Raw genomic sequence first — 19,914 nt, 5'->3', positions numbered from 1 at the left:
ATGGGCAATTTCTGTGCTGTGTAATTCTATTATACAGTTTAAAACTTGACATCATTGTGGCACAGATGCTGAAGCATCAATGCACTGTCAAAAAGTGTGACACAAAAAGCACATAGATACGAGAGTGTCCACACACTGAGTTTATGATCTCAATTCTCATACACAAGGTGATTGGCAGAAGACAGACCAGGTTAGATTTTCTCCCTAGAGGCAGGAGAAAGGGCCTCTTTCCAGCTACCAAATCTGCCCCGGGGTAAACAGTCATGAACCAGTGTTTTCAGAAGGGTAACCCTTTAATTGACATGGACAGGTTCTCTGCCCATTTTAGGACATGCTCTCATGGCCAATCACAAGACTATCAGCTTGAAGCAACATAAGAACATAAGAAATAGGGGCAGGAAGTAGGCCATCTAGCCCTTTGAGCCTGCCCCGCCATTCAATAAGATCATGGCTGATCTGTCGTGGCTCAGTTCCACATTCCCGCCCTCTCCCCATAACCCTTAATCCCCTCTCTTATCAAAAACCCATCAACCCGCGTCTTAAAAATATTTAGCGAGGTAGCCTCCACCACTTCAATGGGCAGAGAATTCCAGAGATTCACCACCCTTTGAGTGAAGAAGTTCCTCCTCAACTCCGTTCTAAACCGCCCCCCCTTTATCTTGAGGCTGTGCCCCCTAGTCCTACTATCCTTTCTGAGCGGGAAGAGCCTCTCCACCTCTATCCTATCCATCCCATTCATCATCTTATATGTCTCAATGAGATCTCCCCTCATTCTTCTAAACTCTAACGAGTACAAGCCTAGTTTATTCAGCCTCTCCTCACAGCTCAAGCAGTGCACTCACTATAAAGTTAAGGTAAGGACAGAGAGGGTGTCTCAAATGGAGGCACTCTCAGTCCAACACTTTCTAACCATTAATTTTAAAAACTGTATTCAGCAGTAGTAGCCTGGGGCTGCTTGTGCACCCTAGGCAGGCTGGGAGAGCCTGTAGGCCTGTCAAGAATGCTGGTCTGTTGTCCTACCTCCAGGTATTTCCATGCACCTAAACTGGCCTCCGAGAGTGGGGGGAAACCTGGAGGCTGAACAGAAGGTTCCAGATGGATTTCTTTAATTGTACTCAATAAGATTCTTATTGAGCTTGATTGAATACTCAGCTGATGTAGACAGGTATCCCTGCCAGCCCTCTCTCATGCCTCTGGTAAAATGGTCCAGAGGTGGGATAGAGTAGGGGATCTGGCACCTTGACTGGTGGGGCTAATTTTTGACCAATCGGTGGGATAGAGTAGGGGATCTGGCACCTTGACTGGTGGGGCTAATTTTTGACCAATCGGTGGGATAGAGTAGGGGATCTGGCACCTTGACTGGTGGGGCTAATTTTTGACCAATCCGCTTCCTACCTTGGCACCTGTCGGGGCAGAAAATATGGTCTCACGTGTTATTCAGTTTTATCGAGGAAGAAGATAAGAAAATGATGAGTTCCTCCAGGATCTCTGGAGTGCTAAGGAGCTTATTCAAATCATGAGCAACTCAAGCAGCCAACTCCGAAAAGATGATCTGGCAATCTTTTCAGCTGGGGACAATGCAAGGCCAAAAGCAAGGGAAATAATATATAGAAATCATTGCCTAAAAAACAAAGAAGTTACCTTTCTTTGACTGTTCAGTGTGTATATGCATCATCCCAGGACTGATTGCTGATTTGTGCTGTAGTACTGCAGAATACAAGTTGAAAGTATTCTCTCCAGATAAATTCATCAGTTGGAACATTCCATGAAGGTTCTAGGGAATGGGTGCTTATCTTACAGCTTTCAAAGGCAAAACACAAATTCACACCTCTCTACTATGATTCATATCTCTCTAATTGATGACTTCTCTACAGGACAGATGAATTGGGATGCCAATGAATCAGTTTATATTTCACCAGTTCAAAGCCTCCTTTAACCTCTGAATAATTTGATTGATTAGTTCCATCCTGCTTCGCCCAGTGTGTACAGCTTACCTGCTCCAGTTTCCAATGGAATTCAGCTGGATGAAAAGTGTCAACTTGGTCAAAATCTCTCCGGAGCAAAAACACTAGCCGGCAGTTGTGGACGTAGAGTGCGTAGTGGTGCCGATTCATTTCTAAAGGCAAGAATTAAATTGGTCAGCCAGGAATCTTGCACCGTTCAAGGTAAAAATCTATCATTCATGGTTAGAAAGAGGGATTGGCAACCTTACAAAATATTCCTTAGCCTGTGAACAAAGAGCTGCTGGGGGAATTTTGGCATGGCATAGAATCAACAAACGAGGTAACAGTTTTGACAGCATCAGCTGGATAGGATTCGAGACCAAACCTCTCCTTATCTTAAGGACATATGAGACACAGGCGACAGTATGAGAATACATTACAGTTGGGGAGAAATGAATCGGTTGGAACAGAATGATTAATAGAACAAAAGAAAAGCACAGAATGAGCCAGATCACTGTGACTTGAATTGTGCAAACCTCCTGGTTTGTTTGTCCAATGATAGATGACAAGGCAGATAAGACATTTCAATTTAGGAAATTAAAACGCTGCCTGCTTATTAAATGGAATTATGGGTCAATGGGTTGATGAGAAAATTGGAAAAGATGAAAAACGTTAATGCTGTGTGGAGATACCTTTCACTTTGTACCTTTTCTGTGGGCTTTGAGCTGTCAAGATTGTACACATGATAAAGCAGTCAGCATTATTTAATGTCACCATATCCGCTGTTATTTGCATTAAACACACAATATAACAACGGCTGTTACATACAAATTAATTTTTGCTGTATCTAATCACCGTCGGCTACTGAGTTGCAAACATTTCAACAGGACTGTGCTGTTGTGCTGCCCATCTTACGAGAAGATAGACTACACACTGGCTACTGACAACTATTCCTTTCACGGTCTGAAGCTTTGCAATAGCTTAAGGTTATATTTAGTCACCACACAGACCTAAGACACTCTTTAAAAGAAAGAAAATGGGTAGATGTTAGAGGATGTGTACTGGTGTTCTCGAGGGGAAAAGAAATGGAGCAGACATAAGCATTTAGAATGTACCAGCTGTCATGGGAAAGACTGGCGTTTGAGTTTCCAGCAATAGCGTATTCAACAATTCTCACACAGAGATGGACCAGAAATATTGTGCTTTCTCAGATGCTGGCTGGCCTGCTGTATATTTATACAAACTCATATTTTTAATTTTAGGCTGCCAGGAATTATGGTTTCTATTTTTAACCCATAGAAAGCAGCTGCTCTGTCAAACCCATTTCCGTCACCTGGATTTATATTAGCATGGAACATATCACTAAAATGGAGTTGGGTAACTGCAACACTGATTCAGATACACAAAATTCAAGGAGTTTATATCAGCACAAGGAAAGAGGCTTCAGGCAAATTCAGGATCAGCCTGGTTGCCTCAACAAGTAAAGTTTAATATTGGTTTATTCACAAGTCACGCAACAGCTGGCTACACAAATTGCTCAAGGAAGGCAGGGCACCTGTTTTATCGGAATTGCAGAGAATGGTTTCCTTCTCTGCTCTCAGTCCTGGACTGGGTCCATGCCTCATCCATGTTGTGATGGTAAACTGGTCCGAGAGGTTTTTGGGCATCACCCCATCTGGAATTTTTGCAGCATGCTTGCCATCAAACCTGAAGATCAAGTCACTGTCATGTCCGTTGTCCATGAGGAGTCCAGAGGTCCAGTTTGATAATCCATAGGGCGCAGGAAGCAAGTTAACAGTCTGTGAAGAGGCACCTGGAGATGGAACAAAATGAAGAAGAAGGATTTTAATAATTCAGAAGCTAATTGGAAGTCGAAGAGTTTAGCTGCAAGATGTTCAAGCATTGTTAAGTTCAGTGATTGAGATTCCAGAAAGCTACAGGACCCAGCTGGTAGATTAATGAACATAAAATAACATATGACACATAATTATGTAATTGCAACAGCGCATTAGAGCACTGGGCAAATTTTTCAGTGCAGAAAATTGTTAAGTCATTTATTGTGCCTTTGAACTATATCCATACAACTTGGGCTGCATTTTGTGCACACAATCCAAGTCTTGGCAGCAGCATTACATGTGGGTGCAGTTACTGCACGAGTTAAATATGCTGGCTAGCTTTGAATATGTGGAAAGTGGCCAGCTAATGGCCTGGAGGAATGGGACCCATCCAATGCTCGAGTCTATGCCAACCCTGCATTGAATAACTGCAGTGACATTCTCCAAGAAACCATTGCTTCCAGATCCCACAACTCCACCTCTGTGCTTGGAGGCAACAGTCCCTACAAACTCAAGGAGTGGACCAGGAAGCTGAAGCAAACATGCTGGGGGGCGGACGTCGAGTTGTCCCATGTTTTGGCTACGTCTCCTCCAGGCTGCAAGAGAAAGGTTCCTCTTCTCCAGGCACAGGGAAAAAGAGACCTGCCTGAATGAAGATGGGTCACTTCTTCCCCTTACCCTGGGCGCAGTGCTGTACACAGCTCAATAATGTCCTTTGCACTTCCAAGGAAAACCCTCCCTGCCATTCTCCGCTTAGGTGGCAATGTGGGCAGGTGTGCCATATGGGATGGGGCAGCAGCAGGTCCCTTCCAACATATGTTAGCATCTCAGCAAAAGCCAGCTGTCCATCTTTGCTCACCACCACATCCCTGGACAGTGGACACATGGAGAAGGCACTCAGGAACAACCTTCCTCATGGGCTAAATGGTTGCCCCCAGCATGTGTTGTGTGGGTCTTCATGGGAAAACTAATAACGTCCCTCCTTCGGTCTGTAGGAGGAACGGATGCACAATAATGAAGAATGTGTCAAGACCAGGTGGAGGCATCCCTAATATTCAACCTCTGATGTCAGCAGAGAAAGAGTCATGAGCCAGAATTTTACCATCCCACCCATCATGAGAATCAGAGCAGATGAGAGGCGGAAAGATTCTTTGACCTCAGGTGGGATTTCATGGTTTTGGGATGAGCAAGGTTGTAAAATTCCACCCATAGAATCATAGAAACCCAAAAGTGCAGAAGAAGACCACTTGACCTATTGAATTTGCACCAACTGAAACCAAGACTGAGTATCTTACCCAGGCTGTCTCCCCAACCTATCCCTGTAACCCCACACATTTACCATGAGAAATCCACTTAATCTACACATCTTTGGACACTAAGGGGCAATTTAGCATGTCCAATCCACCTAACCTGCATATCTTTGGACTGTGGGAGGAAACTGGAGCACCTGGAGGAAGCCCATGTAGATATGGGAAGGACATGCAAACTCCATACAGTCATACAAGGCTGGAATTAAACCCAGATCCCCGGCACTGTAAGGCAGCAGTGCTAACTGCTGTGCCATCATGTCGTGCAGGTCCTGGTTCTCAGGACAGCTGCCGCATTGCAGATAGCAAAACTAAAGTTTCAACCCAAGAGAATAAGGAGACATTTTGTATCCTCCAAAGGATGTAAGGCATGGACAGGAGGAGATGTGAAGTCCTTAATCCCCTAATTGTTTCCATTCTCTCACGGCACTCCAGAAAGGTGGACAGCTGGACAGAGTGGGGGCCTGCAATCTGCCACTGCAGAGGAGGAGAGAAACTCTCAGAGGGTGCAATATCAGATAATTTCCTCTCATTTCCCACCAGTGCAGATAGATTGACCTCACTGGTAAACACTCAAGATTAGATTCAGGGTCACAAGTTGGCAAATACATCATTGATACCAGAGCAGCTGTCTGAAAGCTAAGGCCTCTGATAGTCAGAGGACTGTAGAAAGCTTGGCCAACAAACCCTATGATCAGTAAGGATAGACAACAACACCTCTTCCACGATCACCCTTAACACTGGTGCCCCACATGGCTGTGTTGTCAGCCCCCTACTATACTCTTTATACGTCTATGACTGCCAAATTCCCCTCCAACGCAATTTTCAAGTTTGCTGACACCACCGTAGTAGGACGGATCTCAAACAATGAGAAGACAGAGTACAGGAATGAGATAGAGAATCTGGTGAACTAATGTCGTGACAATAATCTCATGCTCAATGTCAACAAAGTGAAGGAGACTGTCATCGATTTCAGGAAGCGTAAAGGAGAACATGCCCCAGTCAACATCAATAGGATGGAGTAGAAAGGGTCAAGAACTTCAAGTTTTTTGGTGTCCAGATCAGCAGCAACCTGTCCTGGACCTCCACGCTGACACTATAATTAAAAAAGCCCGTCTACATCTCTACTTTCTCTAAAGACTAAGGAAATTCAGCATGCCAGCCATGACTCTCAGCAACTTTTACAGATGCACCATGGAAAGCATTCTTTCTAGTTGTATCACAACGTGGTATGGCTCCTGTTCTGCTTAAGACCACAAGAAACTACAAAGGTCGTGAATGTAGCCCAACCCATCACGGAAACCAGCCTCCCACCTGTTGACTCTATCGACACTTCTGGCTGTCTCGGCAAAGCAGCCAGTATAATTAAGGACCCCATGCACCCTGGACATTCTCTCTTTCACCTTCTTCCTTCGGGAAAAAGATACGAAGGCCTGAGGATACATACCAACCCACTCAAGAACAGCTTGTTCCCAGCTGCTGTCAGACTTTGAATGGGCCTACCTTGCATTAAGTTGATCTTTCTCTACACCCTAGCTATGACTGTAATACTACATTCTGCACTCTCACATTTCCTTCTCTATGAATGGTATGCTTTGTCTGTTCAACCTGCAAGAAACAATACTTTTCACTGTATGCTAATACAGGTGACAATAATAAATCGAATCAAATCAAATTCAATGGGATGACAATGGGCCTCTGGTGTCAGCAACATTGAACCTGTTAGAATTGCAAACGGTGAAGGAATATCTGTTGGAGCTGTCAGTGGCTATTTGCAACCATAGATAGATGATGGAAGACTGTGTACTGGCCACTGGTGCTGCCATGTTCTTGGGGTATGTGCACATTCTTCCTCCATCGAGAGATTGGCGATCATCTTAGAGAATCAGATCGCAGCAGGGCAGTCAGTGGATGGCGGAGATGCACGCAGATCTATATTCCATTGCACTACGAACTCATCATAGCAGCAAGGTGCAAGGTGGTTTTTTCCAGATTTTTCATCCATCTCAAGTCAGCAAGATGTGATTCCCTTATTGCAAGAGAAGAGCAGTGGCAGTCTGTCACATCTGGGGGATCCTCCCAGGACGCTCCAGGTGTGGACAGCTGCTCCTCAGCCTCTCCACCAGTGTGTCCAGCAACAATAGTTGTGATGACAGAGGAGGCTCCTGTACCTTTGCAGGGATCCTACAGCATTCCAGGGCCTGCCATGCCTCCGATAACCAAAGGAAAGCTGCCAAGGTCATCCCAAGCCACAAAACAAAGGGACAGTGGGCCTCTACCTTAGCTACAAGCATCCCTGAAGCATTGCTCATTTCTCCTTACCACCAATACCAGGTGTTCCTGTGCTGCCTGTTCAGCAGTCTGCTCCACACCCTTCTCATGGGGTAGGCATGGCAAACAATGGTGTCCTCATTATGCAAGACCTTCCTCTCTGTGGTGCTAGACTGCACTGAGCACAGCACCACAATATGACAGACACGTGTCATACTGAAAGGCTCCACTGTAATGGTCTAGACACTTGAATCTCAGCCTGAGCAGCCCAATAACCTGCTCATGGTTGCTCGGATAGACCCATGACAGGTACTGTACTTCTCCACTGTTGCGTGGTGGCACATTGCTTCCTGCCTCATAGCGCCAGGATCCCGGGTTCAATTCTTGGCCTGTGTCACTGTCTGTGCAGCGAAGTCTCCATGTTTTCCCTATATCTGCGTGGCTTTCCTTCGGATGCTCCGGTTTCCTCCCACAGTCTGAAAGATGTGCTGGGTTAGGTGCATTGGCCACGCTAAAATGTCCCTCAGTATATCTGAGCAGGCACCAGAGTGTGGTTACTAGGGGATTTTCATAGTGACTTCATTGCAGTGTTAATGTAAGCCTACTTGTGACTAATAAATAAATAATAATTGTGTTAGGGTTCCTCAGAGGTGTGCACAGGTATATCTTTTATGGGTATCCCTTGTTCCAGAGAATCAAACCTGGAAGGCACATGGGGGCCAGGACAAGTAGCGGCATCTGAGCTGTCAAAGTATGTAAGCATCATTGATGCGGTGGTGGGCAGCTGGTTGGGAAACTCTATACATGTCAACAGTAGGTCTGAGGAAAGAACCAGATGTTGAGAATTCAGTATCATCGCAATCTTTAAAGTCTTGGGCAGTGGGTGTTCACGAAGCCAATGGGTGTCAGCTCACCCTACAGCAGGGCACATAAACTGCCTCCATATAGAGACTCCCCTTTGCTGATACTGGTATTAGGACATCAACGACAGGAGTTTGGTAGAGACACTCTATGCAGAGGTCCTGCTTCACAAGGCAGCCTGTTAGTATTCCCCACTGTATACTTCTCTGGCATAAAGCCCCAGAGACCGATCCTCTTGCTGTTCCTACCAATCAACCACCCGTGTCAGATCCTCCCACCTTCCGTACCACTCCACTTCCACAAGAAGACTGCGTGGTTCTGCGACTCTCCAACTCTCGTGCCCAACTCTTGGAGTTCACTTTCCCTGGAACCTTCCCCTTACTCCTCCCTTTTTAATATACATCAATGACCCCTCTACATCTCTTGAAGACTGGCCAGCAACCAGTGCAACTCCCAGCATTAGAAGGCTTCCCACTTCTGACTGGTAAGTTCTCCACCCCTCTTTCTTCCTTGAGGAGTGAACAAACAATCTCACAATAGCTGACTTTCAGAAGCTGTGAGACCTCACCTCATTTCCACCAGTTTTAATCAGCTGGCAATTTGAAAGCCAGTGATCCTGTGCAGCGTTTGTTAAAATTCACTCTGCAAATTTAAATACAGATCCATGCAAAAATTCATCTCAACTACCTTGTAAGCAAGCATTATAGAGACAATGTCAGATTATCGTTACCACTGTTTACCAAATGCAGAGCCCACATCACATAGACAGGGTTTCTACTGAATGCACACTCTCCTCACTTTTCTGCTTCCCCCCTACCCCATCTCTAACCCCATCTCTATTTTACTCCGACAGATCCCAAGGCCTCATAAAACTCAATCTCTTATCTGGGATTCTGATACGAAAAAGTTGAAAAAAGCACTAATTTTTTTTGGCAGATGTGGTTGTTGTCGATGGGAGGGGAATGCTGATAATGCTGATCAATCAAGTGGAATAAATAGCTGACAAAGACTCGAGCTGTGCCTATCAATCACTCATCACAACATTTGTTTGTGAGTGTCTCATGTTACAAAAGAAACCCAAATGATGCAAAAATCAAGTTGGAGATTTCGATTTTGATCTTTTTGGGGGTAGAAGTAGCTTTATTGCTTATGAGTTGAAAGAGTCAGTTACTGGTGTACACCAAATTATTAAAATTATAATAAAAAACAAAGTATCAATAATTAAATGTTAACATTTAATTTCTCTTGCAGGCTTGAATGTGTCCACTGGTTTATCTTAGTGGGCAGTGACATACAACTAATCTCAGAGGAGATGATATTTTATTTACCCCACCCAAATTTTAGTTAATGAGCTCTCTATTCTTGGTAAGAGCATTCCTATTCTGTAATACAAAGACACTGGCTTTCCCTTTGCCTTCTTGTTAGCCCTCTTACTTATGTTAGTTCAGAAAATAGCTCAGATCTTGAAAAGAGGCAAAGCAATGACAATGACCACAGACCTCAAATAAAGATGTTTGCAAAGATTTACTCATCTCTGGAATGTGAATTTTCCCTTTCCCGATGTCAGTTTAAATCAGGTCTTAATTCAAGACAGTGTCCAGGCATCCAAAAACAATAATGTCATCACGGAGGGTAAGCATCAATATCCTTGGGGTTACCATTGACCAAAAACTGAACCGGACCAACTATATAAATATTGTGTGCCGTAAGAGCAGGTTCAGAGGCTGGTAATCCAGCACCAAGTATCTCACCAGCTGACTTCCCAAAGACTGTTCACTATCTAGAAGACACAAATCAGGAATTGATGGAATACTGTCCACTTGTCCGGATGAGGTCTAACAACACAAACTTCAACACCATCCAGGGCAAAAGCCACTTGTTTGATTCACCATCTTAAGCATTCATTCCCTCCACCACCAGTGCACAGTGACAGCAAAGTATATCCTCCATAAGATGCACTGCATCATCTCACGATGCTTCCTTTGCCAACAGCTTCTAAACTCTCAAACTCTATCATCTACAGCAGCAGTCTCCAAACTCCGATCCGGATGCGGCCCGTGGGCTGTAGTTTGGAGACCCCTGATCTAGAAGACAGCAACAGTAGATGCAGGAATACCATCATCTGAACATTCCCTTCCAAACCACACGACATTCTCACTTGTAAAATTATTGTCTTTGTTTGCTGTTGCCGGGTTAAAAATTTAGAAACTCCTTTCTAACAGCATTGCAGATGTACCAGTTGGTACAAAGTATCACCTTCTTCTCAAGGGCAATTAGGGTTGAGCAACAAACATTTTCCTTGCGAATGATGCTCACATCCCATGAAAGGAAAGAAAACAGCCAATTACATTGAAGTAATCTCACAGTCAGAAAACTAGGAAGTAAAATATATTGCTCACTTTAATTTAAAATTTAAAGAGAGTAAAAATAAATGATTGGGACATACATGTGGCATTAAAATAGAATCTGAAGTAACATATTTAAAAATTACTAAAAATCTGATTAGTTTTAGATCATAATGTTACACCCTTGTTCAAAAAAGTTTGTAGAGCAACTACTGGCCAGTCACCTAACCATGGAGGTGGAGAAGCTTCTAGAAATGATAATTCAGTACAAAATGAACAGTTGCTTGGGGAAATGCAAGTTAATTAATGAACAGTAGCATGGATTTGTTGAGGGAAAATTGTATTTAACTCAGTTGCTAGAGTTTTCCAATCAGGTAACAGAAAGCATTGTGGAGATGAATCCTATTGATGCAATGTACATGGACTTCCTGAAGACTAAAAGTGCTGTATTCAGGTTTGTGAGCAAAATTAACTGATGGAATAAAAGGGGCAGTAACAACATGGTATCAAACTGGATGAATGAGAAGTGACAGGAAACAGAGCGTAGTGGTGATTAATCAATGGAAGAAGATTTGTAGTGCGTTTCTACAGGGATTCGTATTAAGACTCCTGCTCTTTGTGATATATTTATGATTCAATCTTGGTGTACAGAGTAGAATTTTAAAATTTGTAGATGACACAAAGCTGGAAGTATTATGAATTGTGAGAAGGCTAATGTAGAACTTCAAAATGAATAAAGCAGATAGTATCCTTGGCTGTATGAGTAGGAACATGGGATACAAAAGACAGGAAATTATGTTAAAAACTTGTATAAAACAGTGGTTCAGCCTCAACTGAAGTATTGCCTTTAGTTCTGGGAACCACTCTTTAGGAAGGATGTGACACCATTAGAGACTGCAGAAAAAAAACTCAAGAAAATAGTCTTAGAGATGTGGAACTTTAGTTATTTTGGTAGACTGGAAAAGGGGAATTTTGAATTGTTCTCCTTGGAGAAGGATGAGAGGAGGTTTGGTAACGGTATTCAAAATCATGAGAGATTTAGACAGAGTAGAAAGAGAAAACTGTTCCAATTGGTGGAAGGATCAAGAACCAGAGGGGTCAGATTTGAAGTAATTGGTGAAAGCAGCAATGGAGACATGACGAGAAAAAGATCAGGAATCTGCCACCTGAGATGTGGTGGAAGCAGGTTCAATCAAGTTATTGAAGAGGAATTCAGATGATTCTCCAAAAAGGAAGAATCTGCTGGATCACAAGGAGAGGACTGGAGAATGGCAGTCCGTCAATGGTTCCTTCAAAGAACCAGCACAGACATGACCAACCAAATAGCCTTCGCTGTGCTCTAACCACTCTGCGATTCTGTAAATGGAGGAATTTGACTTCCCACAAATACAAAATTAGTTTTTCAGGGACAGTGAGGATGTTTAACAGCAAGTAAAAAGTTATATCTCATTCAAGAGGCTATATATAACCTTTCCAGAGATTTTACAGCAAAACTAATGACATAAAAAGAAAATTTCTTGCTTGTTCAGTAATTTCAAACAGATTGTTTCTCCATAGGCTGCACGATTCACTGCCAAGTATCACTGACAGCAACTTCTTGATTTCAGGTGGAAAGGTTCGACAGGTTAGGTTTGTATCCACTGGAATTTAGAAGAGTCAGGAGCGACTTGGATAAAGCACACAAGATTCTGAGGATTCCTGACAAGGTGGATGCGGAGAGGACATTTCCTCTTGTTGGAGAATTTAGAAATAGGGGTTATTGTTTAAAAACAAAATATCATCCATTTAAAATGGAGAAGAAACATTTCCTTTCCCTCGGAGGGCTGAGAATATCTGCAACTCTCTTCCTGAGAAGATGGTGGAAGCAGAGTCTTTGAAAACTTTGAAGCCAGAGGTGGACGGATGTTTAGTAGTTAAGGGAGTGATAGATTATCGGGGGTGGGTGGAATGCAGATTTGAGGTTACTATCATGATCTTCTTAATGGCAGCACAGACTCGAGGGTCAGAATGCCCTCCTCCTTGTTTGTATGGCTTGGGGACAATGAAAAGAAGTTGTAAAAAATACCATCTGAAAAAGGATTAAAAGTACAGATGAATGCAACAGACCATCTAGGGCTGCTCCATCTGTTCTGGACAGCATAGTGGTTAGCACTGCTGCCTCACAGCGTCAGAGACCGGGTTCGATTTCCGGCTTGGGTCACTGTCTGTGGGAGTCTGTATGTTCTCCCGTGTTTGCGCGGGTTTTCTCCAGGTACTCCAGTTTCCTCCCACAATCTGAAAGACGTGTTGGTTAGGTGCATTTGCTATGCTAAATTCTCCCAAGTGTGGTGAATAGGGGGTTTTCACAATAACTTTGTTGCAGTGTTAATGTAACCTACTTGTGACTAAGAAAAACTTTATTTCACTTTTATCACAGCTAATTGTTGAGACCTTTATACATGTAAATAATACTGGAAGAATATGCTTGTACTGTCTACGTTTTTTTGTGTCAGCAGGTCTGAGACATATGTGATGCTTCGAAACCTGACGCTTCTGTATGTAGAAAGCCACTGTAACTTGTGTTAGAACATACTGATTAATCCTCTCCCATGTCAATTCAGATCTGAAGTAGGCCAGCAGCACTGGTAATCGATTGTCATTTGTATCAATGGTCATCTCAGACAAGATCATCAATCGCAATAAATGATGCCACTAGCATGGGATATAGCCCCAAAGCTGCTTGAGCGCCTACTAGCTTGGTAACAGATGCTTGTTAGTTGGAAAGATAAATGCTGCAGAGGAGGCATTGATAAGATGCTGGCAGATTGCCATGAGCTTGGAACATGGTTAACAAGCAGGAAAAGTTGCAGGAATGCCTAGTTAGTCCAGCTGTAGCAGTTTCTGTGTTCTCAGCACCGTGCACCATTTGCATTGCCTGTAGGTTCAACAGTTCAGTCCCTATGTCCAAAAGAACCCGCTTTGATCAATAGTATTGTTCACATCTTGACTTTGATCTGCAAGAACAACACATTACTGCACACATTTCTTTAACTGGAACATCAGGGTAAGATATCTGTTTTGAAATTTTAATATTTACTGCATATTGAGGCAAAAGAAATACGCCATTTATCAAAAAGGACAGTTCTGAGGTTGGTTTATTAAAATCGGAAGAGGAGATATTAACTGGCGCACAAAAGCTAGAATCCTTTATCATCGTTTGTACTCACCCGATGTAGAATGTGTTACTGGCTGTCACAGCTGGGATTATCAACCCATTCCATTACGGAGATTCTAAATCATTTTTGTCTCTTCTAAAATATTAATCCTTTTTTTTCACCACTTAGGCTTGTGGGTAAGCTTCTTCTCAAATACATTAACCATACTATACTGCAATTTCAATTTCTACAACTGCATCAAAAAAAAGATTATTTGTCGGGGGGGGGGGTGTGATTTTGACATTGCATAGCAATGTGACGGAGGTAGGGAGAGTGGTAGAAGGGTGGTGGGATGGGTGGGGGGAGCATTTTGCATGGAATATTGCGTGCAGCATTGGTGTCCTTATTTGAGGAAAGATGTCCTTGCTATAGAGGGTGGCGCAATGAAGGTTTATCAGGCTGATTCTTGGGCCGGCAGGTCTGTCATATGAGCAGAGACCAAGTCGGTTAGGATTGTGTTAATTGGAGTTCAGAAGAGTCAGAAACTTATAAAATTCTAACAGGATTAGATGGTAGATTCAGAAAGAATGTTCCCGATGTAGGAGGATCCAGAACTAGGGGTCATTATTTAAGGATAAATAAGGATTTATAGGACATAGGTGAGGAGAAAATGCTTCACCCCAAGAGTGGAGAATATGTGGGATTCACTATCACTGGAAGTAGTTGAGGCCAATACATTGTGTGATTTTAAGAAGAAATTAAATATAGCTCTTGTGGCTAAAGGGTTCAAGGGATGTGGAAGGGAAGGTGGGATCAAGGTATTGAGTTTGACGATCAATCATGATAATAATGAATGGCAGAGCAGGCTCGAAAGGCTGAACGGCCCACTCCTGCATCTATTATCTAGATTGGTGGGCAGGAGAATAACTTGGTGATGATTAAACAGACCAAGAGAAAAATGGCATATATATACAATATATAAACCTGCCAGCCATTTCAGATGGGAACGCTGCCACCAGGTTGAAAGTCGAAGTGAAAATCAGGATCTACATCAACTTGGGAACATTAACCATTTCACCCTTCAGGAAAGCTTGGTCCTGCTACTGACCAGTTTTCAATCACAAACTGAGAAACTGTGACTCAGTGTTTTTCACAGCATTTCATTGTATTTTGTTTAAAAGAATTGGCAACACCAAGAGAACTTGCTTCCTAAGAACCGTGCTTGCCAAGTGTTGCTAGGTGAACTAATGTTCAACGTGCAGCTGTCAAACATGATCTGTTAAATCACATTGGAGTCAAAATGGGACTCAAGGTTATGTCACATAAGTGAACATAGAGGAGGTAGGTGAGATTCGGAAACACACACGTGGAGAATAACAAAGGGGTGCCAGCGAATAGGCAATGGCAACCATTCAAGGAATACATGGGGAACTGAAGCAACTGTTTCTTTCTGTCTGGCACAAAAGCAAAATGGGTGAAAGGGCCAATCCATGGTTTACAAGGGAAATGAGAGACAGTATCTGATCTAAGGAAGAAACATACAGATTGGCTAAGAAAAATAATAGGTCAGAAGATTGGGAGCAGTTTAGCAAAGAAGGACAAGGGATTGATTAAGAAAGGGAAAACGCAGTACAAAAGTAAGCTTGCCAGGAACATAAAGACAGACATTAAGAGTTTCTACAGATATGTGAAGAGAAAGAGGTTGGAAAAGGTCCTCTATAAACAGAAGTGGGGGAATTTATAGTAGGGGACAAAGAAATGGCCGAACAATTGAATATATATTTTGTTTTTGTCTTCACAAAAGAGGACACAAATCAAATGTGAGAAATGTTGGAAAATGCAAGATTCAGTGAGAAGAAGAACTGAGTGAGATCAATATTAGTAGAAAAATTGTGCTGGGAAAATTGATGGCATTGAAGGCAGATAAATCCCCAGGGCCTGATAATCTGCATTCCAGAGTTTTTAAGAACGTTGTTCTAGAAATAGTGGATGCATTGGTGGTCATCTCCCAGTATTCAATAGACTCTGGAACAGTCCCCGCAGATTGGAGGGTAGCTAATGCCACTCCAATATTCAAAAAGGGAGGTAGACAGAAAACAGGAAATTATAAACCAGCAAGCTTAACACCAGTAGTGGGGAAAATGCTTGAATCCATTATCAAGGACTTTACAGCAAGTCATTTAGAAAGCAGTGGCAGGATCAAACAGAATCAGCATGGATCTATGAATGGGAAATCATCCTTGACAAATCTGTTGGAATTCTTTGAAGATGTGGTATATTTAGACTTTCAGGAAGTGTTTGACAAAGTCCTGCACAAGAGATTATCGTGCAAGATTAAAGCGCATGGGATTGGGAGAAGTGCATTGAAATGGATAGAAAACTGGTTGGCAGAGAGGAAACAAAGAGTAGGAATTAATGGGTGTTTTCAAATTGGCCGGCAGTAACTAGTGCTACAGGGATCATTGCTGGGACCCCAGCTATTCACAATATATATTAATGATTTGGATGAGGGATCAAAATGCAACATCTCAAAGTTTGCAGATGATACCAAATTGGGTGGGAGGGTGAACTGTGATGAGGATGCAGAGATCCTTCAGAATGATCTGGACAGGTTGGATGAGTGGACAAATCAATGGCAGATGCCGTTTCATTTGGATAAATGTGAGGTTATTCACTTTGGAAGCAAAAACAAGAAGGCACATTACTACCTGAATGGCTGTAAATTGGATGAGTGTGCAGTGGGACCTGGGTACCTTGTGCACCATTCACTGAAGGTGCAGCAGACAGTAAAGAAGGCAAATGGTATGTTGGCCTTCACTGTGAGAGGTTTCGAGTACAGGAGTAGGGATGTATTGCTGCAATTATACAGGGGCCTTGGTGAGGCCACACCGGGAGTATTGTGTGTAGTTTTGGTCTCCTTTTCTGAGGAAAGATGTTCTTGCTCTCGAGGGAGTGCAATGAAGGTTTACCAGCCTGACTCTGGGGATGGTGGGACTGATGCATGAGGAGAGATTGACTAGGTTAGAATTGCTTTTGCTGGAGTTCATACAAATGAGGGGGGATTTCATAGAGGCTTATAAAATTCTAACAAGACTAGACAGGGTAGTTGCAGGGGGAATATTCCCAATGTTGGGGGAGTCCAGAACCAGGGGTCACTGTCTGAGGATTCAGGTAGACATTTCTTCACCCAAAGAGTGGTGAGCCTGTGGAACTCATTACCGTAGGAAGTAGTTGATGCCAAAACATCGTATGTATTCAAAAGACAATTGGGTATAGCACTTGGGATGAATGGGATCAAAGGTTATGGGGAAAAAGCAGGATTTGGCTATTAGTTGGATAATCAGCCATGATCGTAATGAATGGCGGAGCAGGCTTGAAGGGCCAAATGGCCTCCTCCTGCTCCTATCTTCTATGTTTCTATGCATGAAGACACACACTCCATTAAAAAAGGGAGACAAACCTGAAAAATCTTTTTATATCAGACGTTAGATTGATTGGTTGGATCTATCATGACTCATAACTTCCTGGTTCCCCAGCGTTGCATTAGAGGGTAGCTTATTGATGCTTTGGGGAATCTCTCTGGGGTTTACCAGGTAAGGGTTTACCCAGTAACTGTCCAGAAGTATTAACTTCCTTTGGACAATTGAGCAATGTTGGGAGCCATCTGACTGAAGTGATTCAATCATTAATTTTGAATTATTTTGACAGTCTTATTTTGATGGAAGGGAAAAATCACTTCTAACTTTAGAGCAACTATCTAGACACCTAGATCCAGCCTAGCAAAGGATACCCAGCATACCACATGCACACACCACACAAGTACACAGCCCCCCATTGCCTCAACCAAGTACCTCCCACCCCTCTGTTCCAATCCCCACCCCTCTCCCCCTTCAATCCAGGACACTCTTGGGCCTGGGACACTCCCACAGCCTCCTTCCTAGTAAAGCACCTACCTTCAAAACCCCTCTGATCCAGTCCACTCAGGTAAACACCCTCACCTCCCCCACTTCAGTCCTGGTCACCTCTCCCCTCCAGTCTCAACTCAGTTCTTTGCAGGCATGAGTGCAGAGGACAAGGGTCCCTTCTGTTCAATATCAATTTGCACTTTAAACCCTTGAAACGTGAAAGCATTCAGGCTGCTGCAGGATAAGGCAGGCTTTCAAAGATTTTGCTGCAAAAGAGTAAACCAACTTTTAGGTTGCAGCTAAGTGGAGGCAATGGCATAGTGATATTGTCTTTTGACTAGTAATCCAGAGACCCAGCGTAATGCTCCAAGGACCCTGGTTTGAATCCCACCACACCAGATGTTGAAATTTGAATTCAATAAAAATCTGGATTGAAAAGTCAAACGATGACCATAAAACAATGGTTGTTGTAAAGAGCCATCTGGTTCACTTTAGGGAAGGAAATCTGCCATCTCTACCGGCCTGGCCTACATGTGACTCCAAACCCACAGCAATGTGGTTGACTCTCAACTGCCCTCTGAAATGGCCCAAGGAAACCATTCAGTTCAAAGGCAATTAGGGGTGGGTAACAAATGCTGACCTTGCCAACGATGCCCACATCCCATGAATGAATAAAAAACCCTCTAATTGGGAAAACTGGCACTGATACTGATGAAGAAGGAGGAAATGGTGCTCCACTTTCAGCAGTGACGTAGTGAAGAATTCATAAAATAACATTTAACATACATTGATAAATCAAACATCTGTATTTTCCTCAAATTCTGAGCATAAAAGCACACAATTTGAAAAGGTAAATGCCAGAGTAGATAGAATAGAAATATATTAAACAATCACTGGGAGCTGTATGCATAAAGAGTCCTCATAGTTTTTTACATTAGATGAATTCAGCTGACAGCACACACAAGCTTCTTCTTTTGTTAGACTCGCGTTCTTCTTTAACTGTACGCCTAAGTAACCAATGGCATCACAGAAACACAACAATGTGGGTCTAAGATGTTGCAAGTGAATCTGGTGATTTTAAAGCAGGCAATGAACTGTATGTCACACATTTCTAGAGTATATTATGTGTGGAGCTTAGTTGCTGAAAAAGACCAGCATCCAAAAAAATTAAATGAGGGAGAGATTGCTGTCTCAAGGTTGGAACGACAGAAGCATTCAAACATTTTTGCTGCATTGGAAACATTACTGTATTACAAGGTAGTTGAATTGTCGCATACCACACAACTTTTGTAAAGACTTCTCAGAGTATGTGTCACGATCACAACCCTTTCCAATATGGCTGGTCTGGAGGTCTATTCTGGTCTGCACAGAAGAAACTGGTTCACCGCAGGTCTCCAGGTGAATGTTGGAAAACAATGCTTTACTGCCAGAGCCAGACTCATATTCTGTGCGCTTATTCCAGCCTGAAAATACATAAACAACTTTGTTTTTTGTGCATTTTTAAACAAACCAAAACAATGTTTGAAAACTATGTTACTCATAGAAGATTAATCCAAATAGTTCAGTGCAATTAAATAATGCAATATTGGCACAGTCACATTAGCAAATGTCTAAGTTCTTTGTAACTGTAAAGCAGAGGTTGGGATTTTAAGAAGGACACAATAGTCATAAATGCAATTCTAATAAAATAAGGCTGATCCATATGAAATGAAAAATAAATTTGATGATAAATCAATGAAGATTGAAGATCAATTCTACTTTCTGCTGGAAATTATTGGGATGTTCATTTAAAGTACAGATATTTCTTTTGAAGTAACACATTTCTCTGTGAATGTGCATCAGAATTGCAAACTCATTTTTATGAAAAATACACAAAGGAAATCTACCTTCACATTGATTGCCAAGTGATGTTTTAATATTGCCCTGCTAATCTGCTTCTCCAACAACCCAACACAAACCATTTATAACCTGATAAATTGTAAAATAGACCATCAAGATATGTCTACAAGAAGTGACTCAAATAGATTTTAAAGAAATGACTGATGTTTCTGAATGGAGCTGGGCATGGGTGGTGAACACTACTACAGCACCCTCTTTAAAGCTGGAATGCAATGTCAAATGGAGCTGCCACTATCTGCAATTATAGCAAGAGCCTGGTGGATATTGGAATCGAGCAGATAATTAATTGTTCTCAAATTTTTGTCTTGCATGTAAAGTGCAATAATATTCAATACATAACAAATTTCATATTTTCAAATTTCAAGTAAACTAAATATTAGGAAGGGTGAAGACACTATTTTTGGTCCCCATCAA

At 42.5% G+C, this 19,914-nt stretch overlaps 1 protein-coding gene across 1 annotated transcript in view; it reads right to left on the bottom strand.

Moving 5' to 3' along the window:
• The window catches only part of clstn2a (calsyntenin 2a), a 517,709-nt gene that overhangs the window by 86,075 nt on the left and 411,720 nt on the right, over positions 1–19,914 (bottom strand). The window contains exons 7-9 of the mRNA XM_080185553.1: positions 18,879–19,064; positions 3,499–3,756; positions 1,995–2,116 (exon numbers count right to left, since the gene is read on the bottom strand). Of these exons, the coding sequence (XP_080041679.1) occupies positions 1,995–2,116; positions 3,499–3,756; positions 18,879–19,064 (566 nt within the window). The remainder of the gene's footprint in view (positions 1–1,994; positions 2,117–3,498; positions 3,757–18,878; positions 19,065–19,914) is intronic.

Source organism: Carcharhinus amblyrhynchos, chromosome 3 (assembly GCF_965287045.1).
Source record: "Carcharhinus amblyrhynchos chromosome 3, sCarAmb.v2.hapA, whole genome shotgun sequence".
Lineage (NCBI taxonomy): Eukaryota > Metazoa > Chordata > Chondrichthyes > Carcharhiniformes > Carcharhinidae > Carcharhinus > Carcharhinus amblyrhynchos.
This window is presented reverse-complemented; position numbering and strand designations above follow the sequence as displayed.